The sequence below is a fragment of the Chenopodium album genome, chromosome 25 (genome assembly GCF_948465745.1).
Source record: "Chenopodium album chromosome 25, dcCheAlbu1.1, whole genome shotgun sequence".
In the NCBI taxonomy this organism is placed as follows: Eukaryota; Viridiplantae; Streptophyta; class Magnoliopsida; order Caryophyllales; family Amaranthaceae; genus Chenopodium; species Chenopodium album.
In genome coordinates, this window is record NC_137858.1 from 10787261 (window position 1) to 10803090 (window position 15830).

The following is a 15830-nucleotide window of genomic DNA, read 5'->3' on the forward strand; positions in this document are numbered from 1 at the left end:
ATATGCCAAACTTTTCTTATGGCTTTTACATGTAAAATAATCCTTTGAAACTGTATTCAAATAACAGTGATTTTTCCTCAGTTAATAAAGTTCAACATTGTTCATTTTAATTCTCACAAAGAGGTTTAAACATTCAATTAATAGTAAGTTTTCCTTTTTACCTCAACTCTAATTAGGACTTTGTAATCACCTGGACACCTCTCGAATAGTCAACTGGTCACTCTCCTAAAATCTCTATGAAAAGTAGACGTAAGATAATGATAAAATTGGTTGGCCAATTCATAAGTCTCATAGAAGACTGACAGTTCTTACATTGAGTGAGCAATGATCCAATTTTGATTCCAGGTGATATATGATTCATTGGCACTTAACTTTCACTAATTAGGTTGACAAAGAAGTGTGTAAAAGACGAAAAACTTGCCACTAATATATACTTCAAATAAGTTACACACTACGTACTTTCTCATACAATGGTTACGCTGCTTGATTATACAACCCTCTCACAACCTTAAAAAACAGGGGTGGTATTGAGTATTCAATTGAAATAAAAATAGCTTTTAAAATGGTTTTGATTGGTTAATGGTAGTTAGTTGCCGCGCGTAAAATAAACAAAGGTAGCATAGGACATATTCTATGCCAATTACAACCTTCAAAAACTTCATGTCATCACCAATTCACCATGTAATGTAGTCGACATAAGCAGCAGAAAAACATATGGAAGGCAAGCTGTAAGCTTGAGAATGTAGCTATAAGCCTATAACATGTCAAAGCATCACTAACAAATTTTACAATTACAAAACAATAAAGTATACTGCGTATGTTATAGTTCCTTGCAAACCATCACAAGCGCCATACTGGCATATAACCCTAAAACTGAAGCCTAACAAACTAAAAAAAGTAGCTGAAAAAACCAGCTAAAAGATCTTTCAATCTAAGTTCCTGTCAATATATCCACTTTTTTGTTTCTGCACTTCCAAATTTTCTTCACATCCAGCCAGTTGTGTGAGTAATGATTACCGGATGCAAAGACCTACAAGAAATACATGACACCAGAGCTAATCAGGACTGAGACCGCAAAACAGAACAAGAAGTGACATGCGTTGTTTACAATTAATGAGCTCTGAGTTGAAGACTTGCCTAGAAATGAAATCTTTAATCAGAGCATTTCATCCAATTTCTGCCTGTAAACAGCTAGTCTCTGCAGCAGAAAATCATATACGTTAGTCACGGAAAAAGGCATATAAAATGAAAGATTCAAATAATCACATTTCTAGCGCTTGCAAGTTGTAATCAAAGTGCTGCTGCTTTTAATTGACTTAACACAACTTCATGTCAAGAAGAATGTAGCTGAAACCAGCCAGGAGAACCAAAATACCAAACAAAGCAGAATAGCATACTTTTGTATATGCATAGACTCCTGCCTCAGTGGGTCCTACAGGGCTTCCTCTTCTCATGAACTTTCCTTCTTTGAAAATGTAAAGCAGGGGAATGCCAGTAGATAGTTCAAGGCTGATAACCTGGACCAAAAGGCTCAGTGATCAAAAAGTGAAGCACACGAAACCATTAAAAACGTTTTGAGTAAAAAGCACACGCACCTCTTGAGATGTTAGTGCGTCAAGGTACATGATGATAGATCTTAGTGAATTTCCATGGGCAGCAATCATTATATTTTTTCCAGATTGGAGTTGGGGTTCTATCTGCAAGTTGCATTTCAAGATCAGTTGATTGCTAAATCATTTCCAGCAAAATAATATCAAGGGAGAAATCAATACATTTTCTTTGAAATAAGCGACTGCTCTTTCAGCACACATTTCCAAACTCTCTCCATTTGGTGGAGGTATGTCATAACTACGACGCCACTCATGAACTTTCTCTTTGCCATATCTATCGGCAGTCTCTTGTTTATTGAGTCCTTGAAGCTCCCCATACCTGGAAAAGCACATACATTTTACGTGTAACACATTGAAACAATAAAAACATGAAGACAAGAGCCAAAAAGAACAAAAGGCTTTACATTCTTTCATTCAATTGCCATGCTGTGACAACTGAAATTGACTGGTTTATTGTCTCCTCGCTATAAACCTCACTCCACTGCTTAGCTTGTTCACTCTCATTATGCATGATGATGGGCACCTGAAGGAGAGAGTAGTTATGCATAAGGCGGAGGTGGAGATTGACATGAAAACTTCACAGGCATAAAATAAAATCCAGAGTAGATATGGAGGCAGTCCCCAGAAGCTCTAGCAAGACTCAAAGGCCTTCTGCCAACAGCTCATAATTATATTCCGTTCATTGAAACAAAGGAAATTTTGAGCCTTTTTATTTGGTCTTGAAGATGTTTGGTAAAATTTACAAAAATTTGAAGCTGTATTAACTACTTACTTATTTCTCAGTTATTCCACTCAAGGTTCTAAACCTAGCAATAAATTGTCAAGAATTCAAGAATCTCAGTTACCCAAGTTAAGCTTCCAACACTCCAAGAGGTTCATGAAAAATTTGGGGCTCACCTCAATTATTTAAATGATCATGAGATGTAACAGTAAAAAGTAAAACATCCTAATGTATTCACAACATAACAACCATATAAAATCAAATCACACAGGACATTACCTTCCTGCGTCGATGTTGTGTCATGGCAAGCATGGCAGTCATCTGAGCACGAATCAGAGCAGATGTAAAAATCATATCGACAGGTATATTGCTGATCCTCTTGCCAGCCTCAATTGCTTCCTCAACACCTTTCGTCGTTAATGGCACATCAACACAGCCAGTGAAAAGATTTTTCTCATTCCACATAGATTCACCGTGTCTTATCAGGATAAGAGATGCCTCACCTGTCATTGAAATTCAATAACAATTTAGAAGCTACTACAGATACAAATCATTCTCCAAAAACAAACAAAAAGGAAAGTATCACACAATAGTGGAACTTAATGTATTCAGCCATCTGATCATGTATGCAGCAGAACTACCAGATCTTTCAGAATGTTAGCAGCCATAACTTCCTAAGGCAAACCCGACAAAAAACTAAACAGCTTACTTGGTTTCTTGGATTTGTCATTGGTGAGATCATCTGATGGTGATGAAATGGTATCCATAGCCGAGACTTGAGATGTTGAGGCTTGAATTACACCTGAACGCTTCTGAATGGAGCTGAAGCAGTCGATTGTTGAATGTCCAAGACTAAACTTGTTAACCTTCGGTAGAAACTTCACTGATGCATAGTGGCCATCATGATGACAGCTAGAAGGCCCATAACTACAGCTAGGACCGGCAGATTGGACGATGCCAATAGTTTGTCTTAACACCATAGAAGCCATTCTGAATATTTTACATAAAACACTTTATATTATTGCCCATTTTGAATGCAAATTGCAGGAAGTAAATTACTCAAGAGTAGCACATTGCACAATCAATAAAATTCAGCCACACAATAACGCGAACTTTTGATTATGCGCATATGATTCAGACACAAACAATTAATCTAACAAAGTAACAAGCACACATAATGTTCATAATAAAAAAAATTGAAAGTAGAGCAGCATAACAGGATAAAACAATTGCATACTTGCACATCACATTAGTTTATTCTACTCCAAGATTTTCGAATCCAGTCGGTCCACAATGATTTTACATGATATTTTCAGCAATATTACTCAAGATTTCAGTATAACAAGATTATGCACATCACATTGTTTCATTCTACTGCAAGATATTCGACTTAAGTAAATTACAACATATTAATACAGCACATTTACGAAAGATTTCAATACAACAAGATTTCTACGCACAAAAAAATATATACAACAATCATACAAATACTTCAAATAAAATCAAATTGCAAGCAACAATTATTACAAGAATGATCAAGATTAGTCACATTTCAAAACAAACACTCAAATAAAATTAATGGGCATAACACGTCACCAACCAAAAACATGTCATTACTTGCATTTCAAATAAAGTACAAATACCAAGAAATTTTCCCTCTGTCTGAAAGTAATGGACAAGCTGATATCATAATTTGAACTAGTAATGCAACAACTAAATAAAAAATGGCAGTACATCTACTTCAATATTTGCAACCCAGAAATTAAAACTGATAAACCCAACAACCCATTTAATCAAACTTACAAATTAAAGTTCAGAGATCGATTTCATGTAAACAAGATAGAAATGGGTACTATCCCAGAAATTTAAATCAACAATAAAATAAAATAAAGCAAAAATGATGAAAAAAAATCAAGAAAAAGAGAGTGAAAAAGAGAGAGATCTTACGAAAATGAAGGGAAGTAGCTCGAATATTCGATGAAACCGAGAGAAAAATGAGGGATTAATTTGTTGAGTTGTGAAGGTTGGTGGGAGAGAGAACGTTGACAAAGAGAAGTGAAATCGCGGGGTTTCGAATTTGGCAAACTGAAAGAAAAATGTGTTGATTTTGATTATAATTGGAAGTAAAATGATAGCAACTGAAGTTTATATAGTCAGTTAGTCACCTGGATTTTACAAGGTGGTTGTGTATTTTGACAAGTTTTTTGGGTTTATTTGTCTGAGTCTCTTTCTTTAACCCAGAATAAACTATTGGAGACTTGGGCTAATTGGCACGAGTATATGCTCTGTTACCGTTTGTAATATGCCTACGAGTCTACAACGGCTCAACTTTATAAGGCTCACACGATTATATAAGAAACAAAATTATGTTCCGATTGGTATAATTAATGTTTATAAGGTGAATGTAAGTACATCACATCATTTTACTCTTTTAAATATCAAAATTCAATTTGTTAATACAGAGTATTTCAAATTAAGGCTAAGCAATTTGTTAATACAGAGTATTTCAAATTAGGGCTAAGTAAAAAAATCTGAAAACCCGTTTAGAAACTGATCCGAAAATTAGGATACCCGAACTTATCGGTTCGTTTTATAATATCATTTTTAGTATATTGGTTTTTAGTCACAAATTGGGGGTTTTGATTAGATAACTACTATGGAGACAAACACTAGGGGGGAATAGGGATCGACTCCAACCAAACCAACGGATCAAATCAATAGGCAAGCACGAACACAAATTGGGTGATAGAGGGGGCACTCAATGTTACCTTCTTTCGAAGCCACAACACTAAGCATTCCTAAGCCAAACTCAACTAACAAGATAGGCCAACCAAGTCTTAACAATGAGAAGTAGACTACTAACTCGGGTTTGTCTTTCGATCGGTCCAAGAAAGCATTAAAGCACAAGCAATTGAGATTTCTCACCTAATTGTTGCAACTAAGACTACTACATCATTCAAACAAGGAACCATAATCAAGAGGAGATTAGCATAACCATAATAAGAAAAGGCTCACAACTAGACTTCATCTCTCAATGCAAGCATAGAAGTGAATACATGAGCAATAAGTGGCCATCCAATTACACATGCAATTAACCATCTCTTTAACAATCAATCATCAATCCAAAATGAACATGCAAGCACAAACATCAATCAACCCATGGCTTGGTTGGGTCTTCACCCAACCCCTAGCTAATTAACTACTCACTAAACATGGTGAGGGACATCAAAACAACAAGTTCTAATCCAAGCATTAAGTTAATAAGTTAAGAGGAGTAGTAGGAATAAGGTAGATTGGACATGCAACAACAATTAAGCAAGATCAAGAGAGAAATTAACAATTAAAAGTAAATAAAAACTGAAATTAAAGAGTAAGAGATAGAGGAAAGAGATTACTTAAAATGCTTCAAAGTTGAGAAATTGTTAAATTCAAGAGAACAATCTTCAATTAATCTACTACAATGATTGAGTTTGAGAAGATCTAAGCTAATTAATGAGGGTTGAGAAGAACTAAGAGCCTAAGAAAACTAAAGGGGAAAGAAGATTAGAGTACCCGATCCATACTCACCCCTGCTTCAAACTTCAATCATACAATACCATATGTTGCCCAACCTACCTCGGGCTGGCAACGAAGGAGGGTAGAGTTACAAATCTTACAATACATGTTAGGTGGCACTTGGTACTTTGGTAGCAAACTTGAGAAACTAGAATTTAGATCGCAGCAAAAAAATGTGGTTGATTGAACTTAGCCTTTCACAAACAAAAAGTTGTGCTTGTACATTTTCAATGGGACTAATCAATTAATTAGTGCTTACCAAACTTAGCAACCCTTCATATTTACCAAACAACATCTAGTCATCTATGTTCTATCTACCTACCTAACCCTTTAACAAGTGCATCATAGATAATTTACGTGTATCTTTTCTCGTAAAAATTTGCTAGTAATATAATTTAATATTTTATAGTTCGTATATTAACTTACTTAAATAGCCAAAAGAAGAAGAAAAAAAATGCTTCCACCGTTTCTTTAAAAATTAAAATAATTTAACCATTAACACACAACTCATTCAAAATAAAAGTAATACTTTAATTTTATACAAATGAACCTCAATGACGATACAAATTACAAATGTGGTGAGAAGATTTGAACTTGTGACCTATCGTACATAATCTCTTAGACTCTTAGTCTTAAGGAGTAATCAATAAGTCAAAATCTCTTTATTAACAATATTGTAATTTTAAATGTAACATGGGATAATTTTGTTTACATCACAAAATGTTTAGTGAATGTGCTAAAGAATATGCTCTATTGTTTCGTTTGAATCTTGATCTTCCTTGTAAATACTAAATAGGATTATATGAGTATCACTACTTGCGGGCATGTTTTTTTCTTCTCCAATTTTAGCTGGTCAACAATCTCTCTTTAATTTCCTACGACAAAAATGAGATTAGTTGGTGGATCAATGATTATGTGAGTATCATGAACATTTATGGATTTTTGGTTGAAGCAATTTTCACCCATCCCTTAATATATATATATATATATATATATATATATATATATATATATTGATAGATATTATTTTCTAGATAATATTTGTCGGATATATTTGTATATATTTTGTATAATTATCTTATTAGATTCCTAACGAGATTAGGAATCGCCTTGTAACATTATATATATTGATCAATGGTACACACTCCAATTTGAGGAGTTTTCCCGAAATCTAACATGGTATCACAGCTTTAGGTTTCGATCCTAGGAATTTTTCTTTTACCACAATTTTTGTTTCTTCCTTGCTTCCGCTTTAACTCACTGCCCGTTTCCTTCTTCACTGTTTCAATCTTTAATCTAGTTTTTAACTATGGCTAAAGATGGCGACACCCCTCCTCCACCGCCGCCTTCACCAGTGAACGAGTTTCACTCGGCCCTCACAGTTAACAATATCAAGAATGTGATCCCGATTACCCTTGACTATGTTAATGTTCAATACTCCAGTTGGGTCGAATTATTCGAGAACCATGCGTGTGCTCACAATGTTCTTGATCATATCGATCCCAAAACACCGAAACCAAGTGACATCTCTAATGCTCTATGGACTCGATTGGACGCAATAGTTAAACAATGGATTTACGGAACAATATCAATTGATCTTCTCAACACTGTCTTGGCTCCGAAATCCTCTCTCAGCAAATTTGGGACCGTATCAAAGATATTTTTCAAGATAATAAGAGTACAAGGGCAGTGTATCTTGAAAACCAATTCAACACTCTTCATCTTGATAATTTCTCTAACGTTACTGCCTTCTGTCAGCAATTAAAGGCTATCGCAGATCAATTGGCCAACGTCGACCAACCCGTCTCTGAGCAGAAGATGGTTCTTCGACTAGTTGCAGGTTTGAACAAGACCGACTTTGACACGGTGGCTACTATGATCGCGGTAGTCAAGGCCGTGGAGCCCCGTCGAATCAGCAGCAACAATCAAACCCTCAACAGAATTGGCAGCAACAGCCCAGCCCTATTGGGCAGCCTTGGGCCCAGCAACCTCAATGGCCCAATAATCAGCAGGCCTGGCAGCAACAACAGACCTGGGCCGTGCCTCCTGCTCCTTTTCCTACGGCAGGTCATTATCAACCACGGCCCGTGCTCACCCGTCCACCTCAACAGGCCTACTCCATGGGCCCAGCCAGCTACGGCCCACCCATGACTCCAACAGATTTAGGCAGTGTATATTCGTCAATGGGACTCTCAACTCCGGAAAACGGATGGTACATGGACTCGGGTGCAACATCTCATATGACAAACAATGCCGGTACACTCCTTCCCCTATTTAATTTAAGCACTAATAATCATATTTTAGTAGGCAATGGTAATCGCATTCCAATTATTGGTTATGGTCACACAACCCTTCCACATAATTCCCTTAGGCTCAATAATGTTCTTCTTGCACCACAAATTATCAAAAACCTTATTTATGTGCGTAAATTCACTTCTGATAATTCGGTGTCTATTGAATTTGACCCTACTGGTTTTTCTGTGAAGGATCTTCATACGGGGAGGGTAATAACGAGATGCAATAGTACCGGGGAGCTTTATCCAGTCACTTCAAATACTCCAAGCACATGTCTAGCCACAACTCTCACTACTGTCACCCCGTGGCATGATCGTCTAGGACATCCCGGGGCCTCTTCTTTTAATTTTCTTAGGAGCAATAATTTAATTTCTTGTACTAAGGAGCACGTCCCCTCGTTTTGCAATTCTTGTCAGATTGAAAAACACGTCAGACTTCCGTTTTATGATTCAAATAATAATACTTCTTGTGCTTTTGATATTATTCATGCTGATTTATGGACATCTCCCATTAGGAGCATTAATGGTCATAAATATTATTTGGTTCTTCTTGATGATTTTACTCATTATGTTTGGGCTATCCCACTTGCTTACAAATCTCAGGCCTTCCAAACCTTTATTTATTTTAGACAATATGTGCAAACTCAATTTGAACGTCCTGTTAAATCTTTCCAAAGCGATCATGGTCGCAAATTTGACAACGACCCTTTCAAAAAATTTTGCCTAGAACAAGGAATGGTCTTTAGATTCTCCTGTCCTCACACTTCTCCTCAAAATGGGAAAGCCGAACGTATGATTAGAACCATTAATAATGTCAAACGCACCCTATTATTCCATGCCTCGTTGCCTCCTAACTATTGGTCACATGCTCTTGAGACAGCTACATATCTTCTCAATATATTGCCCACAAAATCTCTTAAGCACATGACCCCGGCTCAGGCTTTGTTTCATGGAACCCCATCATATGATCATCTACGGGTGTTCGGATGTCTTTGTTTCCCAAATCTTTCGGCAACTGCTCCTAACAAGCTTGCTCCTAAGTCCACCCCTTGTGTCTTTTTGGGGTATCCCTCTAATCATCGTGGGTATAAATGTCTAGATATTGCCACTCGTAAGGTCATTATTTCTCGTCACGTAACCTTCAATGAGTCGGTTTTTCCTTTTAGGGACTTGGAGTCTTTCAATTTGCATGACTATGAGTTTTTGGGGTATGATGAAAATTCACCTCTCCTAACGCACTTCCAAATGCAGCAGGCCCGAAATTCCATTCAACCCCATAACACTCAAGCCCAAACTCCAAACTCCCCTCCCCCATTGGGCGCTGGATTACCAGCGGCCCAAACAGCCCCTGCGAGCCCAAATCCAGCGTCTGCTGGATCACCGAGCCAACCCACGGCCCAAACGCCTTCCCTTGTGCGTTCTCCTGCTGGGCCGAGCTCTGCCCGCACTTCACCACAGCCCACATGGGCTGCTTCTAGCCCACTTAACTCCACTCCTCGCCAATCCACTCTTCTTTCTCGACCCACTACTATATCCTCACCCCAAATGCAGACTAGGTCCCGACACGGCATAGTTAAACCAAATCCTAAATATGCACATTTGACCGTTGAGCATAAATCCCCATTACCCAAAAATCACAAACAAGCCTTGCAAGACCATAATTGGAATGCCGCGATGTTTGATGAATATAGTGCTTTAATTAAAACAGGGACTTGGGATTTGGTACCTAGGCCTATGGGGGTGAATGTTGTTAATTGTATGTGGCTTTTTAAGCATAAATACAAGGCTAATGGTGACCTTGAAAGGCACAAAGCTTGTCTTGTTTGTGATGGCAGGTCGCAGGAAATTGGAGTTGATTGTGATGAGACATTTAGTCCGGTCGTGAAACCGGCTACTATTCGCACAGTACTCAGTTTAGCTATGGCTAAAAAGTGGTCCATACATCAGTTAGATGTTAAAAATGCTTTTCTACATGGTGACTTACAGGAAACAGTTTATATGCATCAACCTCCGGGCTTCTATGATCGGAGTAAACCTGACTATGTTTGTCGTCTTCGCAAGGCTCTTTATGGTTTGAAACAAGCTCCAAGGGCTTGGTATCAACGCTTTGCGAATTATTTGATCAAGTTGGGGTTTGTCATTGCTAAGAGTGACACTTCTCTTTTCACTTTTAGGCAAGGGAACGATTTGGCATATTTACTGCTTTATGTTGATGATATTATTCTAGTCACTTCTTCTGACAGGTTGCACATGGAAATTATTTCTAGCTTACAGACAGAATTTCCTATGTCAGACTTGGGGCCACTGAGTTACTTTTTGGGGATTGCAGTTACACGCACACCCTCTTATATGTTATTGTCTCAACAGAAATATGCTCAGGAGATTTTAGAGCGTGCAGGTATGAGTTCCTGTAAACCTGCCGCCACTCCAGTCGACACTAAGTCTAAACTTAGTGCCAATTCGGATTCTCCATTCCGGGATCCTACTCTGTATCGCAGTCTTGCAGGTGCACTTCAGTATCTTACTTTTACTCGTCCAGACATTGCTTATGCGGTACAACAGGTGTGCTTATTCATGCATGATCCCAGGGAGCCGCATTTTGATGCGTTAAAACGTATTCTGCGTTATATTCAGGGTACTATTGATCATGGTTTACATTTATATCCTTCTGCTCCTACTCGCTTGATTACTTATACTGACGCTGACTGGGGAGGTTGTCCCGACACCCGTCGTTCCACATCGGGTTATTGTTGTTTTCTTGGGGACAACCTCGTTTCTTGGTCAGCAAAGCGTCAGCCTACTTTGTCTAAATCAAGTGCAGAGGCGGAGTATCGAGGCGTTGCAAATGTGGTTTCTGAAGCTTGTTGGCTTCGTAATTTATTATTGGAGCTTCATTGTCCCCTTCGACAGGCTACTATCGTTTATTGTGATAATGTCAGTGCAATTTATCTCTCTAGTAACCCGGTTCATCACCAACGCACCAAGCATGTGGAATTGGACATCCACTTTGTTCGGGAAAAGGTAGCGTTGGGTGAAGTTCGGGTTCTACATGTGCCTTCACGATTTCAGTTTGCGGACATCTTCACTAAGGGCTTATCAAGGGAGCTATTTTTAGACTTCAGATCCAGTCTCTGCGTTCGTCCTCCTACCGCTTCGACTGTGGGGTGTGATAGATATTATTTTCTAGATAATATTTGTCGGATATATTTGTATATATTTTGTATAATTATCTTATTAGATTCCTAACGAGATTAGGAATCGCCTTGTAACATTATATATATTGATCAATGGTACACACTCCAATTTGAGGAGTTTTCCCGAAATCTAACATATATATATATATTGTTGTTGTTGTATGTAATAAATAAGAAAGTCGAAAAGTGTTTAAACCCAAAATCTTAGGACTTTGATCTAATAAGGGGTTCATATAGGTTTTCGTTTATTGTCTAGATAGTTTACATTTTCTTACATATTTTGCAAGGGAAGGCTCAATGCCCCTGTTGATGAGGAGTTTAAGGAGCTGCTTCGAAATTCAACCTTTATTGATTCCCGCCACATTTACTGAGAGGGTAATAGGGTGGCAGTCTATGTTATTTCTCTGGTCATTTTTCATAGGCTCATCAAGATATCAAGAGTTAATTTTCTTTATATTTATTTATTTTGGTAAGTTAGGGTATACCGGTATAGCCTTTTTTATTTTATTTTTTTGAACGGGTTTGATAAGTTAGGATATAGGCTTGAGATAAGAAATGCAACCATAACCATGATGAAGCTTAAACTTTATTAGTGAAGGAGTAGCTCGTTTTAAAGGTATTTATTCTTGCACAAAGTAACAAGATAAATCATGCTATGACCCATTATGAAATCACAAGAAAAAAATATACATACAGTAACGTTTAGAGAAATTTGAGGTTGAATGATTTCTAATTTCAGCACCATTTTCTAAAACATTCGGTGAGGATTATTATTGACAAATTGGCATAAATTTATATTTAAAAAAAAAAAAGAAAAAGAAAAAGAAAGAAAGATAGTGATAACCTTAATATTACAAATTGTAACTTCGAAATTTGTACAAATCAAGAATTATTAGGTATAACCTGAAAACTACCTTCATACTTGGAAGACGAATCAAGATAATACCACCACATTAGGAATGCCTGTCAACTGAGATGTTGATGGTTCAATTCTTATTTATAACGTTTGTGCCTTCTTTACCAACAAAAAGAAAAAAGATTTAATAAATACTATTGAAAATTCTACTTACTGATACAATGTAGTCCCAGATAATTTAAATCGCGAACATTCATACCACTAAAACCAATCACAACGAATACAAATGCGGCTCATCTTAGGTAGTTAGGTATAATGGTAGATAATTAACTAAGCGATGAGCATAATAAGGCATTACATACTTAGACACTACCGAGCCAACATGCCCTCACAAGACGAATCTAAGTCTATACTTCATCTTCGGTGAGCTGATATTGCTGCATCAGCTCGGAACAGAAACTCATGGGTTCCTCCACGGTGAATCCCAAGTTGTTGGCAAATCGGTCGTTAGAAACCTCACCACTGTTGCTGGTGAGGGAAACACGGGAACGATCACGTCCTGGGTCAGCCAATTTGCAGTTTGCGTGGGGGCTGCTCACTAGCATGGTGTCACAAACATTGTCCTTCTGGTCATTTGCTACGAAGATCTTGTATGAACCTGTGGCATCGGTGGTTGCTTCAGCATGGTAGAGGACTTTCTGTGTGTGTCTGTGACGGCATTCCAACTGCACCTTCACATCTGAAATCGCGAATCAACATTCCATATTAGAAATCATGCATTGCTCTTGATTCCTAGTAACTGTCTAACTGACCTTGTCTAGACTAGTTTTATGATGCTGTTAATTCATTAAGCTCCAAAGAATGTATCAAATCCAATAGTATAATCAATTAATCATTCATATATTATACATTTATACGAATTCACATGAATGATCAACCTGACAATTAGTTCAAGACAGAATGATTCCAGGACTTCTGAAACAAATTGTCACACCCTCCCTTAATTCGCCGAACTCCCTAATCCCTTATAAATGGTTCAATTGGGTAATGGGATGTTGAATCACCTCTAACTACATTGATTTTAGTAAAATCATATCACGTCCATGATAATTAATGAATAAGGATAGTAAGATCATGTTACATCTTTGATAATGAGTGAATCGGGATAGTAAAATCATGTCATATCGTTAATTATGAGATAATCGCAATAACAAAATATCATATCTCTATCTACAAGTGGATCGAGACAACAATAGCATTCGTTTCGATACATTGACTGCATCTTAACAAACAAATGATACTCGTAATTCAATTCCATCAAATGAAAATGAAAAGTGAAGTAACCGTATCAATAAATAAACCCACAATAATCCCAATCTCAATCAATTAACTCCATCTTCAAAAGTATATTTAATTAATCAGTAATTAGTCAAACACAAGTCAATTCCAGTAAAATAAAATATAAACACACTCAAGATCGTGACAGTACTACACTTGCTTCAAACACTTACATTATACAGTAAATTTAAACATAAAAAAAATACAAAAATCACATCACATTCACATCAAATCCAAAGCAAACATTCAAGAAATAAAGCAGATCTAACATAAAGACATGAACAAGAATAGTAGATCTGGAGTAAAAGAGAGAAAAGAAAGAGACTCACCTTGAAGATAAGTAGAAGCGGGGGTTTCAAACCCAGCCTTACAAGGGTCACAATAAACGCGACCACGAACGACGAAAGGTGATTTCTCAGGCCTAGCAGCAAAAGCAATGGCAGGAAGAACACATAGTAGAGCAATTACTGAAATAACCTTCGCCATTGTTGTTTTTGGTTGAATGAATTTGCAAGGTTACTTTGGGTTTGGTTTTATGGAGGAGAGAGAAATAAATGTAGTGTTGTTTGGGAAAGGAAGTCCCACAATCACACTGTAAAAGTCCAGAAAACGAGTGAAGTGGAGGGATTTGGTGTGGTAGGGTGTATGGTAGGAGTGTGTGTGGAGTTTATTTGAGCCGTTGATTTAATGATTGACGGTGGAGATGAGAGAGATGAGGGGATTGTGTAAAGGAGTGTGTCACGGAGAGATGGTCTGGCAAGTGGGGTAGTGTCGGTGGCGGTGGATCACATGGGTGCCAATCACTTTAATTATTGTGCTTTCTACTTAAGTTTGATTTTTGTTTTTTGAATGATCAAAATAAATAATTTTTGTTTATAAGTTTAATATCGTGATTATGAAGTAATTTATTTTTCAAATTTTAATTTCTAGATTACTTCGGGCGCTTTGTTGTCCGTGATTAAAGGGGTGGTTGATAAAACATAAAACTCCTTTATCAGCAAGTTTGGAGATGGCAATTCAATCCGAGTTCGATTTGAATTTGACCCAATTCAAAAAAAAGTTCTATTCGAATTCGATAAAATAAATTTGAATCTACATAGGAGGCGGATCGGACTTAGACTCTTCGTAAAGTCTGACAGAGTCCGACCCAAGATAATATGACATAAGAGATAAAGTATATTAGGGACAATACAAGCAATTAAAAAAAGTATCCGGACCCGAAATTTACTTGTCAGATCGGATTCGGATTCAGATTTGAATCCGGATCCAAAATTCGTTTAGTAAACGGATTGGATTCATATTTAGCCGCAAAAGACCTGATTTTGATTCATTGCCAAACCTAACCAAGTCATGTCATAGGCCAAAAAGTTTGGCCAAAGTTTGATCCTAACTAATCAATATGTCACATTTTTTTTTAATTACAACTAGTGAGTAGTTTGGAAGTTACCCTGCGTTGTTACTGATATATATATACAAGTATATGCAATTGATAAAGTTTTTAAAAGGCTTTTCAAAATTGTAATTGTCATTGTCAAATTAAAATTGAATTAGTTTTTGAATATTTTTTTTTTCTTTTCAAATTGAACCTTGCGGTTTGCACTTGTATAAACTTTTTGAAAATATTAATAACATACTTGATGTTTGGCTTAGATGGTGAAATAGTTATTTTTCTTATAAGAGGTTGAGAGATCAATAAACAAAGATTTGCCTTTGTATACGACTCCTTAATAGTTAACCCGATATAATAATCTGGGGAATTACCCATGAGGCCATGACCAAATACTAGTTTAATGATTAAAAATTGAGATATATGTTGAATAATAACATAGGATTAGTACTAGTACAAATGCTCAATGTCACACTACATGAGAATATGAGAACAATGAAATTGTAATACCTCCATACTTTCTATCCTCTTTAACTTTCCCTTGACTTTCTCTACATCTCCTTTGCATCAGATACTTTCATCTTTTTGATCAACAGCTAATGTGAATGGGTGAAGCATCAATGGAGTTTGGGCTTGCGTGTTAAGAACAGCAGCTTGGTTTGATTTGGGCCAAATGCAACGTTTCACATGTAGCATGATTTAGCATAATGACTAACTAGGCCCAACATTCACCAGGCAACAGTTGTGCGGTGCGCCCACTGTCCAGCTTGATACGATTTGGGTCAAATCCATCGATTCATAATGACTTATTGGCCTTGTTAATTGCCCATCCATTCTCTGGTGTACAATTGACTAGCGCTAATTTACATACAATT

At 37.0% G+C, this 15830-nt stretch overlaps 2 protein-coding genes across 2 annotated transcripts; both read right to left on the bottom strand.

Annotated features, from left to right (window-relative positions):
* Positions 1-643: 643 nt before the first annotated feature.
* On the bottom strand, positions 644-4595 carry LOC145615132 (2,3-bisphosphoglycerate-dependent phosphoglycerate mutase 1-like). Its single transcript, XM_081670207.1, has 9 exons — positions 4279-4595; positions 3041-3321; positions 2611-2834; positions 2015-2133; positions 1773-1929; positions 1596-1697; positions 1398-1517; positions 1138-1198; positions 644-1030 (listed from the first exon to the last, which is right to left on the bottom strand). The coding sequence occupies exons 2-8, from the start codon at positions 3318-3320 to the stop codon at positions 1157-1159; spliced, it is 1044 nt and encodes a 347-aa protein (XP_081526333.1). The 5' UTR covers position 3321; positions 4279-4595; the 3' UTR covers positions 644-1030; positions 1138-1156.
* A 7869-nt stretch (positions 4596-12464) lies between these two features.
* On the bottom strand, positions 12465-14147 carry LOC145615384 (major pollen allergen Lol p 11-like). Its single transcript, XM_081670461.1, has 2 exons — positions 13898-14147; positions 12465-12969 (listed from the first exon to the last, which is right to left on the bottom strand). The coding sequence occupies exons 1-2, from the start codon at positions 14052-14054 to the stop codon at positions 12638-12640; spliced, it is 489 nt and encodes a 162-aa protein (XP_081526587.1). The 5' UTR covers positions 14055-14147; the 3' UTR covers positions 12465-12637.
* Between the last annotated feature and the right edge of the window lie 1683 nt (positions 14148-15830).